General features: G+C 36.3%; 1 protein-coding gene across 1 annotated transcript in view; it reads left to right on the forward strand.

Annotated features, from left to right (window-relative positions):
* The first annotated feature begins 9,711 nt into the window (after positions 1-9,711).
* LOC149833670 (RAD3-like DNA-binding helicase protein) overlaps positions 9,712-25,515 on the forward strand; it is a 147,350-nt gene continuing 131,546 nt past the window's right edge. The window contains exons 1-3 of the mRNA XM_090009195.1: positions 9,712-9,986; positions 12,080-12,333; positions 16,098-16,237. Of these exons, the coding sequence (XP_089865321.1) occupies positions 9,885-9,986; positions 12,080-12,333; positions 16,098-16,237 (496 nt within the window). The 5' untranslated portion in view covers positions 9,712-9,884. The remainder of the gene's footprint in view (positions 9,987-12,079; positions 12,334-16,097; positions 16,238-25,515) is intronic.

Consider the following 25,515-nt stretch of genomic DNA (forward strand, 5'->3'; position numbering starts at 1 on the left):
TTTGAGAAAAGAAAAAAAAATACATGAAAACAGGCAATTTATGATTTTATAATGCCCATTCTTTCTACCTAAAACAGGAAATTTAGATTCTCATTAAGATCTAAATTTTTACAATATACAAAATTGAATTGACAACTCAAAGTAATGACCTCTTTTCCACATATTCCCTGCAAAATAACTGGATTAAAACAAACTTTGTATATATCACATGGATTCCAAAAGATGCCAATGGTAAGAAGACGCTCATATGTCAAGAAAAATAAAAAACGATGTATATATATAGAGAGAGAGAGACTTATACATATATATAGGTATGTAGGTATATATATGTATATCAACAACTTATGAGAAGTATAACACAATAGATTGACTTATCCATCGATTCCTAGATATGAATTCCAGAGGTAATCATTATCATAAATAATGACATGTTAAAACATGCAGGTGGAAAAGCAGCCTACTGGTGCTGTAGTGTTGCAGCTGGGCTAAAAAAAAATAAGTGACTGCCATGGGTGGTAGGTGGAAGAGATGCTGAGTTGATGTAACATCAACCTTTGTACTGTGGCAAATACAGTGGTTTGTGAAGGATAGGTGTTGTGAGTTGCAGCCATCGTGAGCCACTATGAAGGGCTCAAAGCAAGGTGAACATGAATGTTACAGGGAAGTGAGAGTGTGCAAAATATTGAAAATGAAAATGTAGTGGAGTGTAAGTGCAACAAATGTAAGTGGGGAGATAATTATTGTGAGAGTGTAATAGGAGATATGCAGCAATGAGCATGCTGGTGGAATGTGATATGCTGGTATACAAGTGGCAGATAAGTAGGCAGTGAAGGTGGGTCACATGCGCAGGAGTCCACTTGACTTTTGATTGGCAGCCAAGTCAACATGATTAGTAACTGAGGATGTTTGCATAAAAGATGACAAAGGAGGCTTGATATGGCTAACTGGAGCAGTAAAAACCTTATGATGATCATCCAGATAATCTGGGTGCCTCTGCTGCAGCTGTTGTGCAGGGAAAAACAGTGGCAATGACTAGACATTGCTCAAAATGCAAAGAAGGAAGCCATAGCAGTAGTTGTCACTACTATGAATGCTTTAAAATAAAAATCACCGCCGGCACTCTTGCAACCTGTAGAGTTTTTAGGTGGTGATTGTATGGGTGAAGTAATGTTACACAGGTAAAGTGAAGATGAGAATTAGTGGTGTATACAGGTGTTTGAATAAATGAAGCATACAGAGGTTGTGTAACCGTGTGGTTACAGGAGATATATAAACCATGGCGATTGAGTTTGAAGGTGCTGTGTGGGATTTGGTGTGAAAAAAAAATGTACCATGGTAAGATGGGAGATAATGATCATAGGAAATTGCAACAACAGTGAGACATAAACATGGTGTAAATATGATCAATGTAGCCATAGTTGATATCCAGGTATACAGGTCTTTATCAGTGCAGCCTTCTACTTGAATCTGCAAGCAACAAGGACCCTTCCCGCCAGTTGGCAACATCCCAACGAAGGTTTGATCAGTCACGACATACTTTAAGATGACAAGAGAGCCAGCAACCGCTCCATTCAGTTCAAGCAAAAACATTCAATTATGCTTACATTTGACAACCTTGCACAGTTTGTAAGTCAATATCTTGAGACACTACTGAATGCATTTTTTTTTTAGATTGCAGATGAAGATCAGAACATTCTGTTATAGTCTTATCACCACAGGTGATCCCATAAAATGCCATGACATTGGACTCAATGTTTCGAGCTTACCGAGGTTCCAACCTTTCAAAAAAAAAAACTTTGTACGAACAATGCTTCAGAAAAAGAAACATTCAAATGGTTGCACATCAAACTATACCATTCCATGATGAACAAACACACAGCACAGTCAGGTAAGCAATCCATGGGGGGGTATTGCATTATAAATTTACAAGGGCAGAGCACAGTTATATGTTAAAACATGTGTCTAGCACAGTCCACAGGGACTTGATAAAATCCCATACAATTTCTTATCCTATTGACTCCCCAAAGTGCAATGGCTGGGTTTCATAACTAATGAGCTAAAAAAACACACTCAAAAAGCACCTATTTTATTCAGCAAATTAAACTTTCAGCGATTTCCATTTTTTATGTGTAATGAACGAAACAAAAGAAAAATGCTAGAATTACCTTCAGAACGCAATATACTTTGTGCACAGTACCCCTATTGAGCTGCTAACATGGAAACAACCAGAATTAATCATTATAAACCTGACGGAAAACATTGACAAGATCAGCACAAGCAGATCTCTAATGACAGAATCAAGACATATTTCCTAACAAATATTAGCAAAATTACCCAACAATCCAACAAAGTATGTGTTTCCTGTTGAGAACCGTATATATTCTTAATGAGAATTACACAACCCACGGGCATATTCCAGCATTGTGGACGATCATAAGTATTATCCATGTGATTATAAAGGAATTTGAAAGCATAAGCAGCTGAAGGACAGTCTTGATAACCGACAGTAACCTGGGAAGATATAGTGAACAAACGGAGTTTACTGCAAGCAATTCCCCTGTCAACAATTAAAACGTTAGTTCAAAGTATCGTATTTCAACAGTCCAGGATGCGATATCAAGGGAATGATGTGCGTCACCGAACGATTTTCAATTATATCCCCGATACGAATTTCCTTATCTCTTTGAAACAAACTGGATGTATCATTAAGAAAGCGAGCTACAAATGATAGTAATTCCCTGTCATATCTATAGACAACATCTTCTTTTACAAAGTCTGCCCAATGTTCCAAAGATTCTCCGTAATGACAGAAGGTCTGAACATTGGCCAAACCATGCAAATGGTGATTAACGACAGTTCTTGAATGTAAATCCGAAAATTGCCCTTCATCCAAGGCTTCGTATGAGAAACAATTACCAACATATATTTGAGAAAGGGATCATCAGGTACCTCTAACCCTTTTAAAAAAAGGTGTTCTGAACATTCTTTGAAGTCAGAACTATCAGGATCACTTGAATGTTCAAACCTCTTAATCAATCTTCTTTTGAATGGAGGGTGATGTTCACAACCGAAATAGTGATATCCGCATAGATGAGGTGATGGTGGCAAATTGTGAATAGAGGGAAGTGCTAGTAAGGCATGGAAGATGAGGTTCTCTATCTAAACACAATTAATCCACTGAGGGCCTAGATTAACTGAACATGATCTTTCGCGATAGATGTTAATTTCTGCAGATTTTCGACTGTTTGGGTTCTTTTCCCCTTTTTCTTTTTTCTTTTTTTTTGGAATGTGAAATATCATCTTGCAAGATCAAATGCTGAAAGAAGAGAGAAAATGTTAGGAAATAAAACGAGAAATGAGGATAGAAGACGACAGTATGCAGATGCGATGGAGATTTATCAATAACATCAAACTAAATATTTACATTATATGAAGATCGAAAATAAAACACAATGAACGATTTAATGCAATGAAATTGTAAGGCAGGAATGAGATACCATGAACTAGAATGAACGAGCACTGATCCAATGTCATTAAAATAAGAAATAAAATGCAAATGATAGAATAAAATAAAGAAAAAAAGAAATTAAATGTTGGAATCGATGGATTCCATTAATGTTGCCTTTCTATAAACCAAATTTGTTATATGCAAATCTAGGTTATAGAGGATGCATTAATGAGGTAAGAACAAGGAAAAATCAACGTAGAAGGGCCTAACAAAGGGAAAGAGGAAGGAAAATCTTACCGTGAGTTGGCCGACGGGAGAGACTCTCTATTCGTTATAGTTTTAAGCTTGGTAGATGAAGTTGATTCTGCCTTCACAGTAGATCAGGAACCCAATAATGGATGTAAAAACTTATATGCGTGTAAATGGTTGATCCTGACTTGCTGGCGTCGTGGAAGAAAGGGGGCTGGATCTAGAGATGAATCGTGAAAAATGGGTGCAGAGAGGAAGAGGGTGCCAGGGTGAAGATGGATGGAAAGAGGATGAAGATGCAAATGGGGAGATGAAGAAGCAATGAGGAAAAGAGGTCTTTCGTGACCTTTTTAAAGAAGAAAGAGAGATCTCCAGAAGGGGAGGCCGTTAGGCATCGATGGTGGAGGAGGAAGATGGGTTCGGAGATGGAGGGTGATGGCATCGAGCATTTGGGCAAGAGAGGGAGAAGGAGGAGAGAATGCAGTGGGGGCGGCTATCTTTCTCTTTCTTCCCTACGAAGGAAAACCCTAAAAGAGGGTTTTTGCAGAGGAGCCTTTTTAATTTTTCGATATTTTGTAAAGAGGGGGCTCCTGAGGCTTTTAGCAAAAATCGATTTTTAAACTCATTTGTTTTCCTCATAATTTTCCCATTTTTTTTTTGTTTTTGCGTTATTTTCCCCTTTTTTTGCATTTTTAGAATAAAATCCTAAAGTTTACGAGAAACCAAAGATTAAAACTATTTTTTTTTGTTTTTGTAAAATATTTACAAATGGGAGTTTTTCTGAGAATTAAAAGATATTTTTGGGGGAATTTCTTCAGAAAAATGCGTTTGGATCCGGATTTTGAAGAAATACGATTTTAAAGCACTGGATTCGGATCCGGAATTGATTTTGAATATATCAATGGGAAATTTAATCTAGAAAATCTGAAGAATAATTGAAATTTAGCCTCGGTTTTCTTAAAAAAATGGGACCGGGGGCAAAAGGGTCATTTTTGCAAATCTTTGAAAATTTTGGGATGTTCACAACCCTTTTTTGCCCAAGGTGGCCATACAAAGAACAAAAACTTCAATTGGAAATAAAATAAAATAAATAATGCACCTCGTATTCAGCCAATGCATGCATAGCTTGTTTTGCATGCAATGGCAACAACCTGCTACTCTTGCAATGGACTCATTATGAGTCCACTTGAGTGTAGAGGTTCCTTGCCACCCAAGCTGACCACACATTAACAAAAAAGAAAAGAAAAAAAAGTAAGATAGAGAGAAAAAGAAGGGATGAGGGGCGTTAAGGGTAGAGAGAATGGGAAGGAGGTAACGACTTTACCTCTCGCTCTCTCCCCTCACACTATCATTGTTTTTGCATTTAACCAGACACTTTTGGTGCAATTGAGTAAGCTAGCCAGGTGGGGAGTTAGGTTGGTGGATGATTTTGAAGCATACCCAGTTAAGGGGTAAATGGAAAGTCAACCCTGGGTAGATCAGCCCTCCCGCCTCCTCTTCTTATTAATTCTCGTTCCATGAGGTTTTGTTTCAAATTTCTTACTTTGATTTTTCGTGGTTTTGTTGTTTGGGAATATCTTAAGGAGGAGAACTACTGAGGAATCACGCTAGAGGGCGTGTTTAGCCACATCTAGGGGCTGTTTTTGTTGGATTTGCGTACAAAGGTAGGTGTCAACCTCTCTCTTTGTGATAGTGGCATGCATTAGACTCAATTTGAGATAGGATTTGTTTGAAAGGTGTAGTTGTTGCGAATCCTTGACATTTGTTGATATTATGTTATGTTTTGATGTTGCGACATGCTATATATAATCTGGAAAAAAACATTAATATACATATCTAGGCTATGCAATTTTCAATTTTGGTGTTTGAACTTCTCTTTGATGCATGAAAATTTTCTTTTAGTGGATGTATATGTGATTTTCAGTTTTGATGTTTGAAATTTTTATGATGAAATCTTTCTTTTAGTGGATGTATTTGTATAAGTCTGATAAAGAAAATAAAAAGAAATTTTAACCTACCTATATTGCTTGCTATTTTTGTTTTGGTATTGGAACTTTTGAAAATGAAGCAACGTGAAAGATGTTGCCTTTTGAAAAAAGAAATGTTGAGCATTCAATCTGAGTTTTCTTTTGTGACTTATATATATGTGTTTTTTTATAAACCGATCCCTGCATGGTTTGGGTTTTGATTTTAGAAAACAAGCCCTGCACGGTTTGTGTTTTGATTTTAGAAACCCAGCCCTGCATAATTTGTGTTTTGAGAAAAAAAGTTGTTTTGTTGTCATACTTGTTTCCTGTCATGCCCATTTGCACATTGGATGTTTCGTTTTTAGAAGAAAAAAAAGTTGTCAAGCATGTGACTGTTTCGTCACAGCTGCATATTGATTTTTAATTTTTTTCATGCATGTGATAGCTCTACTCGTTTGCATTTGGATTTGAAATTTGTTAAGTATGAGAAAAAAAAAACTTGTCATGCGTGTGACTGTTCATTCCTCTTGTGCATCATATTCTTTAATCTTTGTTCTGCGTGTGATGGCTTTGCTCATATACATTTCGATTTTGTAGTTGTTGTCATATTATGACAACTCTGCTCATACACATTGTATTTAAATAAGATTATGTCATAATATGAACTACCCTGCTCATTTTCAACTTTGAGAGTGAGTGTTGTCGTACATGAGACAACCCAACTCATTTGCGTTTATTTTTATATGAATGGTTGTCATGTATGAAAAAACCCTAACCATATGCATTTTTTTTATGAGCTGCTTCATTTTATGACAACCCTGGTCATTGTATTTTTAACTAAATGAGTTGTTGTGAGAATATGAATAGCCTCATTCAGTTATGTATTTTGATTTTGTGAGTTGTCGTATTATGGCAACTCACCTAGTTATATTTTAACTAAATGAGTTGTTATAATATAAACAACCTTGTTCACATATGCATTTTGATTATATGAGTTGTCATATTATGGCAACCGTGCTCATTTTATTTTAACTAAATAAATTGTTGTCAAAATATGAACAACCTTATTCAGATATGCAATTTGATTTTATGAATTATTGTCCCTATTCATTGGATTTTAATTAAATGAGTTGTTGTCATAATACGAATAACCCTGCTCATATGCATTCCAAACCGATTGAATTGTTGTCAAATGCGAACAACCCTTTTCATATGCACTCCAAATTGATTGAATTACGTTCTTAATATGAATAACCTACTCGTATGCATTTATATTAAATGAATTGATATGGTTCATATGTATGTGGTTTAAAATAAATTTCTGTCATATATGAAGAGTCCCTGCTTATTTGCACTTGAGATCAAAATTTTTGTTATACTTGGTTTGCCGCCCTTCTCATGTGCATTATAAGAAAAAAAAATGTGTTTATTCAGTTTGAATGCTTAGTTATGTCAAAAAAAAATATTTTGGCCTCTCACTAGTGTGTTTTGAATACTGTAAAGAAAAAAATTTGTTTCGACATTCAATGTATATGTTTTGAAAATTTCTTATATATGTATATATATGGTGATGGATTATATGAGGATTTATGAGGAGAAAAATTCAGTTAAAAAAATTTGAAATAATTTATTTTATATGCATATTGCCTTGCTCATTTTTTATTATAACAGAAATATTTTGTTATATATGAATGCTTGCCATGCTCATTTTCATTATAACAATACATGAATATTGTCCTTCCTATATTCACTTGAAAAAAAACTGTTATAACATGATTAACCTATTCACATGCATTCATTGGAGTCCAAATTTTGTCATAACATGATCAACGTTCTTGTATTATTTAGAGATGATCTTGATGTCATAACTTGAATAACTCTATAACTTGTTCATTTAAAAATTTCGCAGTTATGAGATCATAAATAATCATACTCAATGAGAAATATATATATATATATATATATATATATATATATATATATATATATATATATATATTAAATAAGTACATATTCAGCACGGTTAAGTGATATATATGTATATATACATATAGTAAGTATGCATTCAACTATGTTTAACTCAATATTTTTTTTTAAATGAGAATGTATTCAGTCCCGTAAGGCTTTAAAAAAAAGAGTAAATGAGCACTTACCAATATATATATATATATATATATATATATATATATATATATATATATATATACATGAGAATCAAACCCAGTTCAGAGTTCCTCACACACGTGGGCCTCAGTAGGTCATGTGTATACTTATGAACATCAGGTGATTTGTTAAAAAAAAAACTATAAACTACATATTTAGTTTTTATAGAACCATGAAAGATGACTTCAAACTAGACAAAAAAAAAAGAAAAATTTAATGATATTAGTTGATTGAAGAAACTAGTTGATTAGACGTATACATGAGCCCTAGTGGTCATGTTTGAGGTTAGGGGATTCGTAAACTTGAGATTTATGAATGTTCCTAGTTTTTTTCTGTAACCAGGACCTTGAGAAATGATTTTCTCAAGTAGGGGAACTAACCTCAACATATGTATTATCTCTTAAATTAAAAATTTCAATGTGTCTTGTTGGGAAAGGCCATTAGTACCTGGAGAGTACTTTCATAAACTAAAATTTTGATAATGAATTTTAATTCAAAATAAACACGATAAATAAACCTTGGTTACTCCGTAAAAGATAGGGTAACTTGTCACAATGAGTGACTCTTTACTCGCTTTGAAAATGAGCTTGCACCAACCCCATGGGATTGTGTTAAGTTGCTGACAGATTCTTCATTTGACGGTGACATGTTACTGTTGTGGAATCTGCCTTGGTCACTAGGGTAAACCAGTCCCTAACCATGGTGGCTTAGGAGGCTCAAACTTTTTTTTTTTTGGAGGTCCAGCTACGTAGGTTAGCTGTAGTGCACTCTGACTTCTTTTAAAAAAAGAAACTCCTTTACCAAGGATTCTGGACCTTGGCGCTGTCGAACCAAGTTCTTGTGGGTTTTAAAATAAAATATCTAAATTACTCATGGTTGAATATACAATTCCATGTTGACCGACAAGCCTATAAAGACTCGTGGCAATGGTGCTCTTATAGAGATAATAATGTTATTGAAACTTAAGTTAATTGCTGTAAGCATTGGTAGATAGTAAAAGTTGAATCTAAATGAATATATATATATATATATATATATATATATATATATATGCATTTAGGTTCAACACAATTGGTTGAGTCATCTCTCAAGTTAGAGGTTTTGTCAAGACAAATTTCATAGAGAGTCGGGGTTTGAGACTCGTGGTTAGCCTATGACTTAATTAAAGTTCAGTTTGACTTGGAGACCTACCCATGTCCACTATTGCCTAGTGGGTGGTTGTGTTTTCTAGTGAGACTTGTGGTTTGTCTCACCCTTGTTTATTTTTTTTTCAAGTACCCATGAGTAGGCGGGCTTGACGGCGACAAATGCAGTGAACTAGAGTGTTTTCGGAGCTGGTCCATGGACCCTTCTCTTCTTGAAATGCTCTATATTTGGGTTTCTATCATAACCGTATTTGAATGTAAATTTTGTAAGGATTCTGTATTCGTCAATGGAACAATTGTTCTGCTAAAAAAGTTTTTTCTTTCATTGTGTTAGAAATTATTTGCAAAAGATTTTAGAATATTTTTAAAAAGAAATAATTTTTGTTTTTTTGCTGTATGCTCAATTTAAAAAAAATGACTTATTTTTTCAGGAGTTCAGGGTGGGCGATACCCACATTATGAAAAACATGACCTAGGTCTTATAAGGATTACATGAACCAGACCTAGTCCATTTTTACATTGAAAATTTGCTGATCCTAATCGAAACTCAGGTTGGAGTATGAAATTTCACAAACCCTTACCATACCTGGCACTATATACTAATGATTATTCGTGGGTTTGACCCAGATTATAACCAGACTTTCTTATTTATCACCAAACCCTGACCTTAGAGGATTTGTTCCGGATCAAACCAGACCCATTGACAGTCCTACCCCCAAACCGTTTTGCCGGTTACCCGACCCGGATAATGAGCGGTCCATCCCATGCTGGGATGGCGGGAAATATGTTAACAAAGGAAAGGGGCGAGGCGCCAAATGAGAGTGGAGAAACCCTCATCCTTCTCATTCTCTTCTTCTTCATCCTCCTCCTTCTGATTCGACCTAGGGTTTCTGCAACTTCCCACAAAGAGAGATGCCCACATACAGTATCAGGGGAGTCGAGGTGAACTTCCCGTTCGATGCGTACGATTGCCAACTCGTCTACATGGAGAGAGTCATCCGATCCCTACAGGAGGTCAGGCATCTCCTCCTCCTCCCCTTTGCCTTATCTTCTTTGGAATCAAGTGAAAAAGAAACAAAAAAACGAATTCTTTTATTTTTTTCTTTATTGTGGGATTTTCGGCTTAGACTCTATTCTTTGTCCTGGTTAATTTATGTAGGAATTGATTGTTGGTATCGTTTCCTCGCTTTCTGTAAGTTCTTGAATGGTGTTTGATTGTCGATTTTTTTTCTCATTTTGATTGTTTGCGAAAACAACGACTTAGGAATTGGACGGGGTGCAATGAATGTTTCAATTTTTGATTTCGTTATCAGATGAGCGCATAGTGAAGATATGAGGTGGCTGAATGAGTAAATGATTTAATTTTCCCCTGATTGGTGCTTGCGGAGTCTGAATTTCTTTATTGGATGCTGGCATCTAATGCTAAAATGATGCTTCGATTCACCTTTATAGATCAATTGGTCTTTTTTTGGGTATGAACCACCTTGCTGGGAATGGTCACAATTTGCAAACTAATAAGCAATTTTAAATTTTCCTAATATATACATCTCCCTAACCTTTGAGAACTGTGATCGGAATACTCTCTTTCTCGGGGCTGACGGAGTTCAAGTATTATGCCGTAACACAATCTGCAAGGAAATGCCATATGGACTCTGTGTCTTCAAACAAAAGTAATCCGGTGACCACGGTGTGATGGCCTCCAGCTTATAAGTTGTTGTCCATGGTTTATGTTTACCAAGGGCCGTGCAAATTATCTTACTCTCAGAGATAGTAACTACTCATATCGCTTTCTTCTGAAACAGTTTAGCAGCATACCCCATTCAAGAGTTGCAATATTTTCCCCACTCTGAGCAATTTGTTTAGAAGATGCATCTCACACTCTGGGTACCCTATCAATTATACCCACTTTTTTTTTGGTTATCTTTAAGACCATCATTAATGTAAACCACTCATAGCCCATTGTAGGTGTGCAAATTTCAATTTACAATTTAGGTATCAAGCACATGTAGCTTAGGCGTGCATGCATCTCTAGTAAGTAGTAATGACGTGTCCTTCATCCATTTCTTTTGAAGGTGGAAATCCATCAGATCCCCACCTTCACCCATATGCTGTCTAAGAAATTGCATAGTTTTGAAACCTAGCCATGCAACATGTAATATCTATTTTGTCGGTAATGGTGGGACAAAACTCCATATTTTGCTTTGACTGTCATTGTCCATCACTATTTGTTTATTGCTTCCACAACCACAGTATCATCAAGTCTCTGATAATTAAATTCAATCTATTCTTGTAATACCTAAAAAGGATTATTATTAAGAAACCAATATGCTCTTGTCCCATAGTTGCCCATTCCATGAAGGGATTTTGATAATAATTCTTCTTGGGCGTTTTGGTTCCTTGTAATGGCCTTTCTTTTAATTGGACTTCTCTTAAATAACTCTACTTTTTGTTAGTCCTAGGATACATTATTTTTTGCAAATTTATGGATACCTGCTCAAAAGAAATTTTTTCTTCTTCTAATGGATGAATTTTGAGTACTCTTTGAATTTTCGACATGGATCTGAATGTTGTAAATTTTTTCTAATAAATATATACAAATCATATAATTCAGAAAATTTTATAGGAAATAATGCAAACCTACATAGGCAAAATAATGTTGATGGGAGAATTGGTATGATGTGCTTTCGGAGGGCATTAAATGCTTCATGGTCATGTTGTTTGTTCCTTGTTCATTCACTTTTCTCATTTTAGTTTGTCTAAGCATGTTTGAATGGGTGAAGACTTCAAGCATCAAACTGAGTGCTGGCTAGTTCCATCTAGGTCTACTTGAAATCTGATTTGTTTGAGTTTGAAGCAGCATTCAGACATCTTTCTGCCTCAGTTCCTAAAATTTCTTTTTACCAAGAGAAAAATGCATTACTTGTTTTCATGAAGAATGAGTGTCTGTTAAATCCGTTAGCCTTGGTGACAATGTCTTATCTTATTAAAATTAGCAACTATGACCTGACCCTGTAGTTTTGAAGATGTTAATATTTGTAAATATTAACCATCTCACTTTGGTTTCTTATAATGAGATATAATATTATATAAATCTGTATTATTTCCAGGGATGTAATGCTTTACTGGAGAGTCCTACTGGAACTGGGAAAACCTTGTGTTTGCTTTGTGCAACATTGGCTTGGAGGCAAAGTTTAAGTTGTTCATTGGCTCATCATGCTTTCGAGGGAAAAAATGGTGGGACTTCTAGCAGCATACTTTTAACACAATCTTCAGAAAAGAACTTACCAACCATAATTTATACTTCGCGCACTCACAGCCAACTGCGACAAGTCATCCAAGAACTGAAGACAAGCCTTTATAGGTTAGTCAGAAATATGATTGGAATGTGTTGACACCATTTATCTTAGTTCTCATTGTCTTAGCTTATTGTCGTTTATGTGAAGATTTTCTTGGCATATATATATATATATATATATATATTCCTTCACTATTTTCAGCTGAAATTTTATGGTTGTGGTGCTCATGAGGATGTAGAATGATCAGGCATTTAACTAAAACTTTTGGATTGAACTCTAAGAAAGGTTGCATCACCTCTGCTTTTATTTCCATGTCATGGCTTATCATATTCGTTGAAAAAATTCAGGCTTAGTATTAATTGGAAACATGAAATGCATAATGTGCTTTCGATACTTTTCACTTTTCAAGTGGCTGTTTGCTACTAAACTGTTTAAAAACCTGCCAAATATTTGGAGAGCAGGCCCTAGATCCTATAGGATTGACTTGGATGGGTGCTAAGGTCGTTTATCATAATTAATTCTATCTTTTCAGCCAACTTGGATCATGTTACTGTTGTAAAGTATTAGGTAGAATACTTTGGAATTTTTTTGCTCTCTGGTATATTGGCTTTCTAATTCAAGCCCCTCAAATACCATGGAACATTTGGGAGAGAGATAAATCTTCATATAGCTCCAAGGGAAATACTGATCTGGAATTGGTGAGCAAATGGAGAATTTGAGATGTTTGCTAGTTGGGATATTGAGAAGATGAACTGACTTTTCAGTTCCGTACGAGGCTGTACCATAGTTGTGTAATCATAAGTTGCTACCTCCAAATTTTAGGCTATCTACATTTAGAACAAATATAACAATATTTAAAACATGGAAGTATGTCCATACTTAGCCCTCTCTCTCTCTCTCTTCATCCACTCCACTTTTATTGGCTGTACTTGCTTCACACTGATCATGCATATGAACTGAGTTCAGTGAGGTCATTCATAACATGCACGATCAACTAAAACATATTATAGATGCGCCATAAGCTGGGGCAACACGTTGGACAAACTTATTGAAGTTTGATGGTAATTGAGAATTATAAGTAACACTTTATATATCGCTTAGATTATGCAGCTTTTAGTTGATATAAGATAGGACGTGTTTACCCATGATGCATATTCTTCATTGACTGGTCAACAATCTTCCCTGTTAAACACATGTTAATATTATCAAGAAAAAGAATAAAGGCCTATGTAGTCAAAAGCCTTGACTAGGCACCGACTAGTCCGCCTAGTCGGTCTATGCTAAGTAAATAGCTTAGGCTTTGCAATTCCTAGGTGGGTACCTTAAAAGGTTCCAATTTTGCTGGCTAGGCACCTAGTCAGCGACTAAGCTGCCTCAGCCTAGGCACAGGGGCAGTTTAGCTATTTATTATTCATATATATATTATTATTTTTTTGTATATATATAATTATATGTATGTGTGTGTTTGTGTGATTTGTTTTGTATGCTTAGTTATTATATTTATGTGTGTGTGTGTGTGTGCGTGCGTGCGTGCGTGCGTGTGTGTGTGTGTGTGTGTGTGTGTGTGTGTGTGTGTGTGTGTGTGTGTGTGTGTGTGTGTGTGTGTGTGTGTGTGTGTGTGTGTGTGCTACTTTGCTTTTGGGTTTTTTTCTGTGAAACATTGAAAGCATGCACAATTAATTTCAATTGATTATGTTTTTCATATATGTGTGTTACTTTATTTCTGATGATTTTTTCTATAAAAGCCTGAAAGCATGTTTAGCATTATGAATTATGTAATATGCTATTTATATATGTATGTGTTATTGTGCTTCTGTGAAAGGTTGAAATCATATTTTGTTGGCTATACTGAATATGCTATGAATAATTGATATATATATATATATATATATATATATATATATATATATATATATATATATATTTGTGTGCGTGTACAATTATATATATGAATATTCTGATTATGCATATTAATATATTTTATGAAATCATGTGTAATGAAATCATCTTATTAATAAAAGAATTAAATATATTTTTATGTATATTTTGTGAACCCGACTAGTCCCGCCTAGTCCTCCACTAGTCTTTTTAGGGGTCTACCGACTAGGCACCACCTAGTGCTTTTGACTACATAGATAAAGTCACACTGCTGCTTCCCTAATTTCTTGGGAAAGCAAGCTTTCTCAAACCTTGCTTTCATGTCATCTCCCAAATCTAGCTTTCCGGTTTCAATAGTTTGTTGTTTCTTGACTTGTTTCTCTTTTTCTCCATTTTATGATTTTTGCATGGCTGTTATTCACTCCCCAAATGCTCCATCATCATTTCTTGCTTCAGCTGTTGTTGAGAATCTGCTCTCCCCATTTTCATGCACAATGATGCTCTCTGCCTTTGCTTTGTTGTTCCGCAACCATGGGCAAGGTGGTTTAAGCTTGAATCTTCCTGGTGAAGAATATCTAAGTCATGGTGATATAGCTTGAAAAGCCAGAGGCAGCATGAACATAGGTTGGGTGGGAGCTAAGTGCTCCCCTAACTCAAAACTATCAAGCTTGAGTCTTCATTTGGCATATCAAATCTCCTTAAAAACGTGAGACCTTAACTTTGTTTGCATGTTTTGAATGTCATCCTTGATGCAGAAGTTTGAAAAAAGGATGTGTTTGGAACTTTCAATCAGTGGGTCTGGAAGCTTCATAAATAGGTGGGAAGCGCGCTTTGGAAGCGCAAAACTCCTCGCTTCCGAAGCTTGATGGGAATCTCGATTTTCCCACGCTTCTCCTATTCTTCTCACATGTTTTTCTCCTGCTTCCCACATACTTCCTATGTGCTTCTGTCACACATTTTATGTTTTCCATGTGCTTCATTTCACCCTTTCCACTCACTTCCCATGTACTTTCTCTAACTTGGCAATCATCATTTTTAGATTCTGGGAAGAATTTAATTCTTACACTACAAAATCATGAAATTTAAGAATCGTCATTTTTATTTTAGTTTTTATTCCCTACCCGTTTGATTAATATTTCACTTCCATTCAATCTCATAACTTCCTTTTTTATTCCTATTTTTTCTCTTAAATTGATTCCTCACTTCCCTCTTCTTATAAATTTGAAAATACCTCGCTTTTTGCTCCCGCTTCTCATTTTGTTTTCCTCTTCTGCTTCCTAGCCTGGTAACCTTGCTTTCAATCCTGAGATATGGATATTCCAAAAGCATGGATATCAAAGACGTGTATATTATGAATGACCACATTATTGCAGTTTGTCTGTGTTAGTCATGGATGTCTGGAAATCAGTTTAGTATTTGATTTAATTTGAAAAACATGTTTATGCTTAATGTATCTATATGTTAGAAATCCAGAGCAATCATCTCTTTTGAGAGCATTTTGGATGTCATCAAAATTTAGACATCAGAATTCCTAGACCTGGAGATATTTGCCCTTGATATTGCTGAAGACCGGTGATCCTACATAGACTGGACATTCATGTCCTAAGACTATGAATATTTGGCCATCCAAAATCCAAATACATTGTTATGGATTCTTCAGGTCCTTCATGTGGTCCTTTTAGGACTATCATGGTAAACAGAAGTGGACTGAGTCATGCAGCCTTAATGATATATTTCATAAATAAACTGTCTTGCTCAACTAGGAACCATCCTGATTACTCTTTTCTTTGGTAACCTATTTTGCTAATGTTGTCACTGTATGTTAATTTATGACTAGCATTGCGACATCTGGCATCAACCAATTTGTGGAGTCCAATATGTAGTGTTCTGATTTTTGACCAGCTATTAAATTCTTGTCGATATAACTTGCTGCTCTATTTGAGACTTGCAGGCCAAAAATGGTAATCCTAGGTTCTCGGGAGCAGATGTGTATACATGACAAAGTACAAAATCTTCGTGGAAGAGTCCAAAATAAGTCTTGCCATTATCTTTGCAAGAAACGCTCTTGTTACCACTATAATTATGTCTCTGGTAACTTTGGAACTGTTTCTGGGCTTTTTCAGTGTATTGTGAACTTCTGTTTGATGGTTCTTGCTTCTTGTACTTTATTCATCTGCAAGTATGTATCAGTTTTCTGGCATTGTTAAACAGTATCCATTCCTTATTCTATTTCCCCTTTTTTTAGTAAGCAGTATTCTATTTTCCCGTTGTGTCCTTAGACATCTATAATGGAAAATATTGCTTTATTAAATGGATGAATGTTGTTTTGCCCCTTGTCACAAAAATTGTGTTTCATAATTATGTACAAATCTGTGAATCTGAATAACTGCATTTTCTTCATTGCAGTCCATGTTTTACCTTGTAAATCCTAAAGCTATGTTATGCTTTATTAAATGGATGAGGGTTGTTTTGCCCCTTGTCACAAAAATTAAATTTTCATAATATTGTACAAATCTGTGAATCTTAATAACTGCATTTTCTTATTTCTTTGGATTTTCTGTTTTACCCTGTACATCCTAAAGCCATGTTCTGTGTTCCAAATGTAATACTGCTTAACATAATTCATTTTAAGCTTTCAAATAACTATAAAAAGCCGAATGCTTTCTTCAAAAGAGCAACTCTTCTTGTTCATCTGTCATTGTTTGAACTTTGAATGTTGCAAGTGGCTATAGGGATATATAGTGACCAAGGTGCATGTAAAGTATATCAGAACAAATGGATTGTCCTTTTTTTTTCTTTTCCTGATGCTAGTACTAGTAAATTTAAAAATCTTTCACATGGGTATCTGATGATTAGTTTCACACTTGTCACTCCAGACAATGGCATTATCATCTAGTTTGATGTGAATTAGTATTAGGATTCTCTGACTTTGGCAGTGGCATCTTGTTTGCTATCTTCTGGTGCCCTAGTAACCTTAGTAGTCTGACTAATGTGTACTGTTCTCAAGACACCATCTGCCCAAAAGTGTTGTTTTTTTCCCCATTTGGGATTCAGGATTCACTTTCATTCAGTATGATGCATTCTACCAACAAACGATCATCTATATGTGCTTAGGTATATACAGGCCACATCCGGGTAGGAGTCAGGTCTACCAACACCACAACCTGGACCTTCAATAAACCACAAAACTAGGTCTGTCCATTAAGTCTAAAATGACTGAAGCAAGCCACAGAATGCCTGGAGTTGGGCACATCCACGTAACCACCAAATCATACCTGAGCTATTTGGCCTTGGACCTAGTCGGCAGTGACAGAACCCTAGGTCTGTTCTTTTCCTATAATGTCATATAATTTATGTTCTGCAGTTCTGGCTGTTTGCAGGTAGAAACAATAAAATATTAGGAAAAAACCCAGCCTAACTTGATCAAAGAGAAGTTACGATTCTTCTACTTCTTTTTTACCACGGGGATCTGACATTTTCAAACAAAAACATGAAGAAAATGAGAGTTTTTTATACTTGGCAAATTTCCTGTTTCTAGCAATCTAGAGTTGCGATAACAGAAATCAACCGTAAAGTTTTTTGGCATCTTGATTCTGAAATCAACAGTAGTTATAGGAACTTCACTGGCATGGCTGCTGGAAGTAAAAAAGTGAGTTTCCAGACCAAAAAAATGAGAACCAATGCTAGCGACAATAAGTCTCTAAATGTGGATGATGTGAAAAATTTAGCAATGGAGTAAAAAAGGTCAGAAATTAGCCTTAGAACATTAGTTGGAGAATAAGATAAAGGTCCAAAAGAAGCTCCAGGAAACATGAAGTAGATGCTTTGCTTTGAAAATTGCCTAGAAGAAAAATTCCATAACAAAAAAAGCATGACATGATTTTAATGTTGGTCTATCCGATAGTATTGGGAAACCAAGAAGCAGAGGAACAAATAACGACTGGAATATACACACACACACAAAATTATTGGGAAGACAGATTCTTGGGTAACATCTAGGTTTATTGGGAGCATCATGATTATGCTCTTCTGTGTGGGAAACTCTATTTTTTCGCTAGGCCAAGGGAAACCCCAAAACAACCCCCACCCACCCACCCACCCACCCACCCACCCACCCAATCATAGGCCGATAAAACCCTTGAGGTCCCTGATGCCCACCGAGGAATACACCCAGCTTCAACCTTGCAGCAAGGGATGCCCTACATTGGTCTGGAACACATGGTGTCTTGTCAATTTGGTGACATTCACAAGCCGCCTCTACCAGATGAGTAGAGCCCTTGTGGTCTTTGTGAGGGAAGGTCTATGACTGAGGGATTGAGTATTTTCATGTTATGGGGTGGTCAAATGGTAAGCATGATAAATTTAGGGGTAAAATCAAGGCGGTCGTTGCAAGAAAATAATATGCTGAACTCGATAAACTGCTACATCTAGTTTCATATCTGCATTTTTTTAATTTCTATTTTATAGCAGAGAAAGGTTATCTAATTATGTTTTCTTTTCTGTTCACGTTCTCTCCATTTTCTAAGTTAGTAAAGTGCTATAATTGATGATGCTTTTGCTTTTTATTGCTACCAAGTATGAGGTTTTCTCTCTCTTCATGTGTTCTGCATATTCTTCATGATTTCATTTATGGATACGTGTAATTTTGTTAATGTGTACTTGTAATGAAATGCAAACACAAATTTTCTAACAATGCTACTAAGAGCACACATGAAAGTGCACATGCACAAGGACACAAAAGCAAAACACTAGCCACTAATGGGCAAATACAAGGCTCCAAGGGCACACTCACAATAGCACACAAGAGAGCACAAGATATAAAAAACTAATATTTTTATTCACACTTAAAATGCTTAAGACAAGCATACAAAATACATGGGAGAGACCCCATATAAATAGAGAAAGGAGGGAGCAAGAGGGCTAGTCCAACTAGCCGTTGGGCTTGTCCAACGGCCAACAACTAGTTGGACAAAGACTAGAATAGATTCAAATACAAAAATAAAAAATACAAAATGCCTTAATGGGCATGACCTATTACAAGAAAAAAAAGACAAAAATGCCCCTATTGGGCATGATCTATTACAAAGAGAAAGAAAAAACATAAAAATCTAAAGAATATATATATATATATATATATATATATATATATATATATATATATAAGTTAACACTCCTCAAACTTATGGTGTGATAACTGAAAGTTTGCTAAGAAGAAAAATGAAATGAGGTGAAGGTAAGGTCTTAGTAAAAAAATTTGTCAGTTCACACTTGGAAGTCACATAGGGCAACTCAATTGTTCCTCTCAAACATTGTTCTCTAACATAGTGACAATCCATCTCTATATCCTTTGTTTGTTCATGTAAGGATTAGTTGTTGGCATTGTAGATAACACTTTTGTTATTGCAACATATCTTCGAAAGATGGAGATATGATGACTCTTATATATTTGAGAAGGCTTTTCAATCAAATAATCTCTATAATTGTTGCCATGACACAATATTTAACTTTTATTGAAGATAACGAGACTTTTTGTTGCTTCTTGCACCTCTAAGATGTTAAAGAGTCTCCTAAAAACACACAAAATCCAGTAGTTGAGACTATCATTAGGATTTCCTTCCTAGTCTGCATCAATATAAGCAATTAATTTCAAAGAAGAAGAGGAGGATAAAAAAGCCATTTAGTTATAGAATTTTTTATATTATCTGATTATCTTAAATTGCACTCATATGCACCGTTGTTGGTGTATGCTGAAAGTAGCTCGCTGAATGAACATGAGGTATATTTGGCCTTGTAATGGACAAGTAGGTTAAAGACCTGATAAATTCGCAATATAACATTGGATCTTCGAGAAAAACTTCATCTTTCAACCTCAATTTTGCATTAACAACTTTCGGTGTATCAACTTTATTGTTATTTGAAATTTTTGATTTAATAATAATATATGTCGCCAACTTTATTTGAGATAGAATATAACCTCTTGGTGAGAAAGCCACCTTATACCTAAAAAATATCTAAAAAACCCAAGGTCAGACATATCAAAATGATTTTTAAGAATAATTTTCATTTCTACTCCCTTTAATAGAATACCTGCAGAAATCAAAGACGGGAGAGAGAGAGAGAGAGAGAGCTCTGATGTTGTTGAGAATCGGCAGCCACTTTCCTTCACGGGTCTGCGCTAATACATCATTAGTTTAATAGGGTTACAATAGTTCACACGTGGACAAAAATGCCCTTGTATAAGTAACTCATTATATTAAAATACAAAGCCTTGGAATGGATATGGATCCAATATTAAATGGATCCATATCCAACCCATATTCTAATACCCTCCCTCAAGTTGTGCATGGGAGTGAACCATGTGCAACTTGTTCTTCAGATACCAGAAACGTTGACTTGTAAGACCTTTGGTAAACATATCAGCAATTTGATCTTCTGAAGGCACATAAACTGGTTCAATCTCTTTGTCTGCTATATTTTGTCTGATGAAATGTTGATCAATCTCAATATGCTTAGTTCGACTGTGCTGAATGGGATTGAATGCAATTTGTATAGCACTTTTGTTATCACACATAAGTGTCGAATTTGAAATATCCTCCCCCATTTCTGTAAGTAGATGCCTAATCCAGGTCACTTCTGCAGTGGTGGCTGCCATAGATCTATACTTTGCCTCTGTGCTAGACCTTGCCACAGCTTTCTGTTTTCTGCTACTCCATGAGACAAGATTTCTTCCAATGAAAACACAGTATCCTGAAACAGACCTCCTCTCATCTGGATCCCCTGCCCAGTCTGCATCTGTATAGGACAGTATGTTATGTTTTGGGAACTTCCATGAAGATTGAATATACGTAAGTCCATCGCCTACTGTTCCTTTTAGATAGCGAAGGATGCGTTTGACAGCATCCATGTGACCAGTCTTTGGTTCATGCATGAACTGAGATACTTGATTAACAGAATATACAATGTCTGGTCTAGTAAAGGTAAGATATTGCAACATACCCACTAAACTGCGATACTTGACTGCATCAGGATATAACTCACCATCACAAATACTGAGCTTTTGGTTGACAACACTGGGTGTAGGTAGAGGTTTACAATCTGTCATTCCTGCTTTAGCCAGAAGATCAAGAGTGTATTTGTGTTGAGTTAATGACATTTTGTTATCTTGTCTGTCCACCTCTACACCAAGAAAATATCTCAGTTCCCCAAGGTCTTTCATTTTGAACTGCATACTCAATAAAACTTTAATTCGTTGAATGTGGTCTGGAGCATTACCAGTGATCACAATGTCATCAACATATATGAGTAAGAAAACCAGGGTGGTATCATTTCTGTATATGAACAGAGAATGATCTAGTTGGGAACGAAAGAAACCATGTTTCTGAATTTCTAAGGAGAAGCTTTCGAACCATGACCTGGAAGCTTGCTTCAAACCATACAAGGCTCTGGTTAACTTGCATACATACTCTTTTGGGTCTCCCTCTGTATAACCTTGAGGCTACTCCATGTAGACCTCTTCCTTTAAATTTCCATGAAGAAATGCATTTTTAACATCAAGTTGACTAAGGGTCCAGCCATGTTCAATTGCCAAGCCAAGTATGATGCGAATAATTCCCATTTTCACCACTGGGCTGAATGTCTCATCGTAATCCTGACCATATTCTTGAGTGAAACCCTTGGCTACGAGACGTGCCTTATACCGTTCAATGCTACCATCCGGTTTATATTTAATTTTATATACCCATTTGGAACCAATAACATTCTTATCTGGAGGACGCCCAACTATCTCCCATGTTTGACACTCATGAAGTGCCTCGATCTCCTCATTCATCGCTTCAATCCATTTGTTGGATTGGACAGCTTGATGAAAACCAAGTGGTTCATCATGTTTCTCAATCTTGGATAGAAAAATTTGAAAGTCCATAGAAAAGTTGTCATAACTAACCCATTTTTCAATAGGATGTCTTATCCTACCTGATCTTCTTGGTGCTTCTTTGTTATCAGACAATGCAACGTTTTCTTCAGCAGGTACATTTATTTGCTCTTTGGGTCTCCTGGTATACACATTACCTTTGTATCTCAGACATGTTGTTTGTGATGCATCATCTGAAACTGTCTCACCATGTATGTCTTCAGGGATCAAAATAGTATCTTCGGCAATATGTGGAAAAAGTTCAGCACTAAGCCATGGATCATACCAATTACCAGCTGCGTCACCGTGTTCTCGATTGTGATTTGCTTTACTTTTCAGAAAACTATTTTCATCAAAAACAACATTTCTGGAAATCCTAACCTTCTTATTGGCAGGGTCATAACACCTGTAGCCCTTATGTTCATCTGCATAACCAACAAATTGACATATGGAGGCTTTGTCCTGAAATTTAGTTCTCATGGATTTATCAATGTGTACATAACATGTGCATCCAAAAACTCGTAACTCATCATAATCAGGATGTGCACCAAAGAGAACGTAATAGGGAGACTGATTTTCAAGGATAGACATAGGAAGACGATTTATCACATGAGTGGCAGTGTGAAAAGCTTCTGTCCAAAGACTAATGGGCAAGTTACAATCATGCATCATACTCATTGCACTTTCCACAATATGTCTATGTTTACGTTCAACAATTCCATTTTGTTGTGGAGTGTACGGGCAAGAAACTCTACGATGTATCCCATTATCTTGGAGAAAGTCTAAAAATTCTTTGGAGGAATACTCACCACCTCCATCACATTGGAGAATTTGAATGTTTTGGGAGAATTGAGTTTTAACATAGGCATGAAAATGACGAAAGATGGAAAAAACCTCTGATTTGTGTTTCATAAAGAATATCCAGGTAAAACGAGAGAAACTGTCAATAAAAGATACATAATATTTGCTTCCAGAAGAGGAAGAATTGGGGGCTGGGCCCCAAACATCAGAACATATTATTTCAAAGGGCATGGAGGCTCTTTTATTTATTTGATGGAAAGGAAGTACATGACTTTTGCAGACCTGACAACTGGGACACATTTTATCCTTCAATGAAGATGAAACATACTCTGAAAGAAAACCATTGGACACTAACTTTTCAATAAAGACTTGACTACAATGACCAAGACGAGAATGCCAGAGATCTGACTTATTACATTTGGATATACTTAAGACGCTTTTGGAGATATGATCAGACTTGGGCTTCAGGACACTGGAGGTTGAATCTTCATTGAAGACATACATGTTTCCACGTCGCTCTCCTTTAGCGAACATCTCCTTCGTTTGAAGATCCTTGACAAAGACAGAAGTAGGAGTAAATTCCACAGATGAATTGGTAGAGTCAACAAGCTTAGAAACAGAGATAATATTTTTCTTTATATTTGGCGCATGAACAACATCAAATAAAGAAATAGATGACTCAGACAAAGGAATGAGGACATTGCCAATGTTTGAAATAGGGTGGTGAGTCCCATCTCCAGTTACGAAATTAGATTTACCAAGATAAGGAGTCAACGCAGAGAACTTACCTGCATTGCCAGTGACATGTGCTGCTGCCCCAGAGTCAACATACCATATTCCATCATCACTCTGTTTTAGATTCAAGTTGGCCATCGCAGATAAGAGAAGGACCTTGGCATCATCACTGACTCGAAATGTACCTGCAGTTCCTGATGTAGCAACATTTCTATTATTTTGTGTTCTATTCCGATTTTGTGGATTGAACCAGCAGTTGGCTTTGATGTGACCACGTTTGTTACACTGGTAGCATGTGGGAACATTCTTTGAAGTACTGACATTAGGATTTGGTGTAGGTAGTAACCCACGTCCACCCTGGATTGGAGTTCCCCTGCTTCTGCCATGTCCTCCTCGTGAACGATCAGGGCTGAAGCATCAAACATGCTTTTCAGGCTTTACAAAGAACTTCATGCGTAGATGATTGTCCTGCTGAAGCATCAAACATGCTTTTCAGAGTCATCTCGTACTGAAAGAGTTTAGCACGTAATTCTTCAAAGCTGAGTAGCGTAGGTAGACACAATAAAGACGTTACAAGAACATGATATTCTGGTCCCAAAGCATTCAGTGTCTGCTGCACTTTTTCTTTATCTGACACTGGATATCCAACCATGGCTAACTGATCTGTAATGCTTTTGACTTGATTTAAGAATTCAATGATGCTCATTGCCCCCTTTTTTAGCATTTGAAATTCGCGTTTGAGAAACAACACTTTGGCCTCCGATATCTGAGAGTAGGTTTGAGCTAAAGCCTCCCACAAAACTTTGGATGTGCAATCATCAGGAATGGAAATCAGTACTTCTTGTGATAACGTGAAAGTGATGTATGCGACAAGTGCCTGATCGCGCTTCATCCAAGAAACAAAGGTAGGATTGCGAACAATATTCGGCAATCCTCCATCCTCTTTGGCTTCGGTTATGATGGATTCTGGGGGCATAGGAATAGAGCCATCCAAGTGACCTGAAAGGTCTTGACTTCGAATAAAAGGAGCAATTTGCCTTTTCCAAGTCAGATAGTTGTTTGTAGTTAGCTTTTCCGAAACTAGCTGCCCCAAGAAATTGGAAGAAAGACCCGAATTGGTTGAAGTATCCATTTGTAGGCTTGTTGACAACCCTTTTTTTTTTTGAAACTGAGCTGTTTTATTACAGTTGGCAGAAATCGACACAATGTCACGACAAGGGAAATAAGAGCTCTAGGGTATGGAAAGTTTGACAGAAAAGGAATGAGGATATCAAAACAGATTCCTGGTTGGAAAACCAGGGAACTCGATTTTACTGAAATCAGAATATAAGATGTTAAATATGATGAATCAACAGGAAACTAAAGAATAAATTTTCACAACTAAAGAATAGAAAGAAGAAATATTAGAGGAAAACTGAAAAACAAACTTCGACCAATAGATATTCACAGCAGAAGCTAGAAAGATAGGTAATCTTTTTCTGTCAAACTAGAAACTAGAAAGATAGGACTCGGCACATGGAACTCAACCTGGAGAAGGTGATTTGCTGCAGAGGATGAAGGGGACTCGGCACAGGGAACTCGACCTGGAGAAGGTGATTTGCTGAAGTGGTGAAGGGGACTCGGCACAGGGGACTCGATCTGAAGAATCGTGCTTTTCACGTGATTTTCTGAAGTGGTGAAGGGGGCTCGGCACAGGGGACTCGATCTGAAGAATCGTGCTTTTCACGTTACGCTGGATTAGATGAATGTCAGGACTCGGCTGAAGGATCGTGCTTTGCACGTTACGCTTGATAAGATGAGGGTCAACTATTGGATGTGGCTGAAGAAGATGAAGAAGACTCGGCTGAATGATTTCAGCCCCTGAATGAGAAGAAAACTCGGCTAACTGGAAGAAGAGATGGAGCCGATGCTGAATGGGAAAGAC

This window comes from Nuphar pumila, chromosome 6 (assembly GCF_984573655.1).
Source record: "Nuphar pumila chromosome 6, dmNupPumi1.hap1.1, whole genome shotgun sequence".
NCBI lineage: Eukaryota > Viridiplantae > Streptophyta > Magnoliopsida > Nymphaeales > Nymphaeaceae > Nuphar > Nuphar pumila.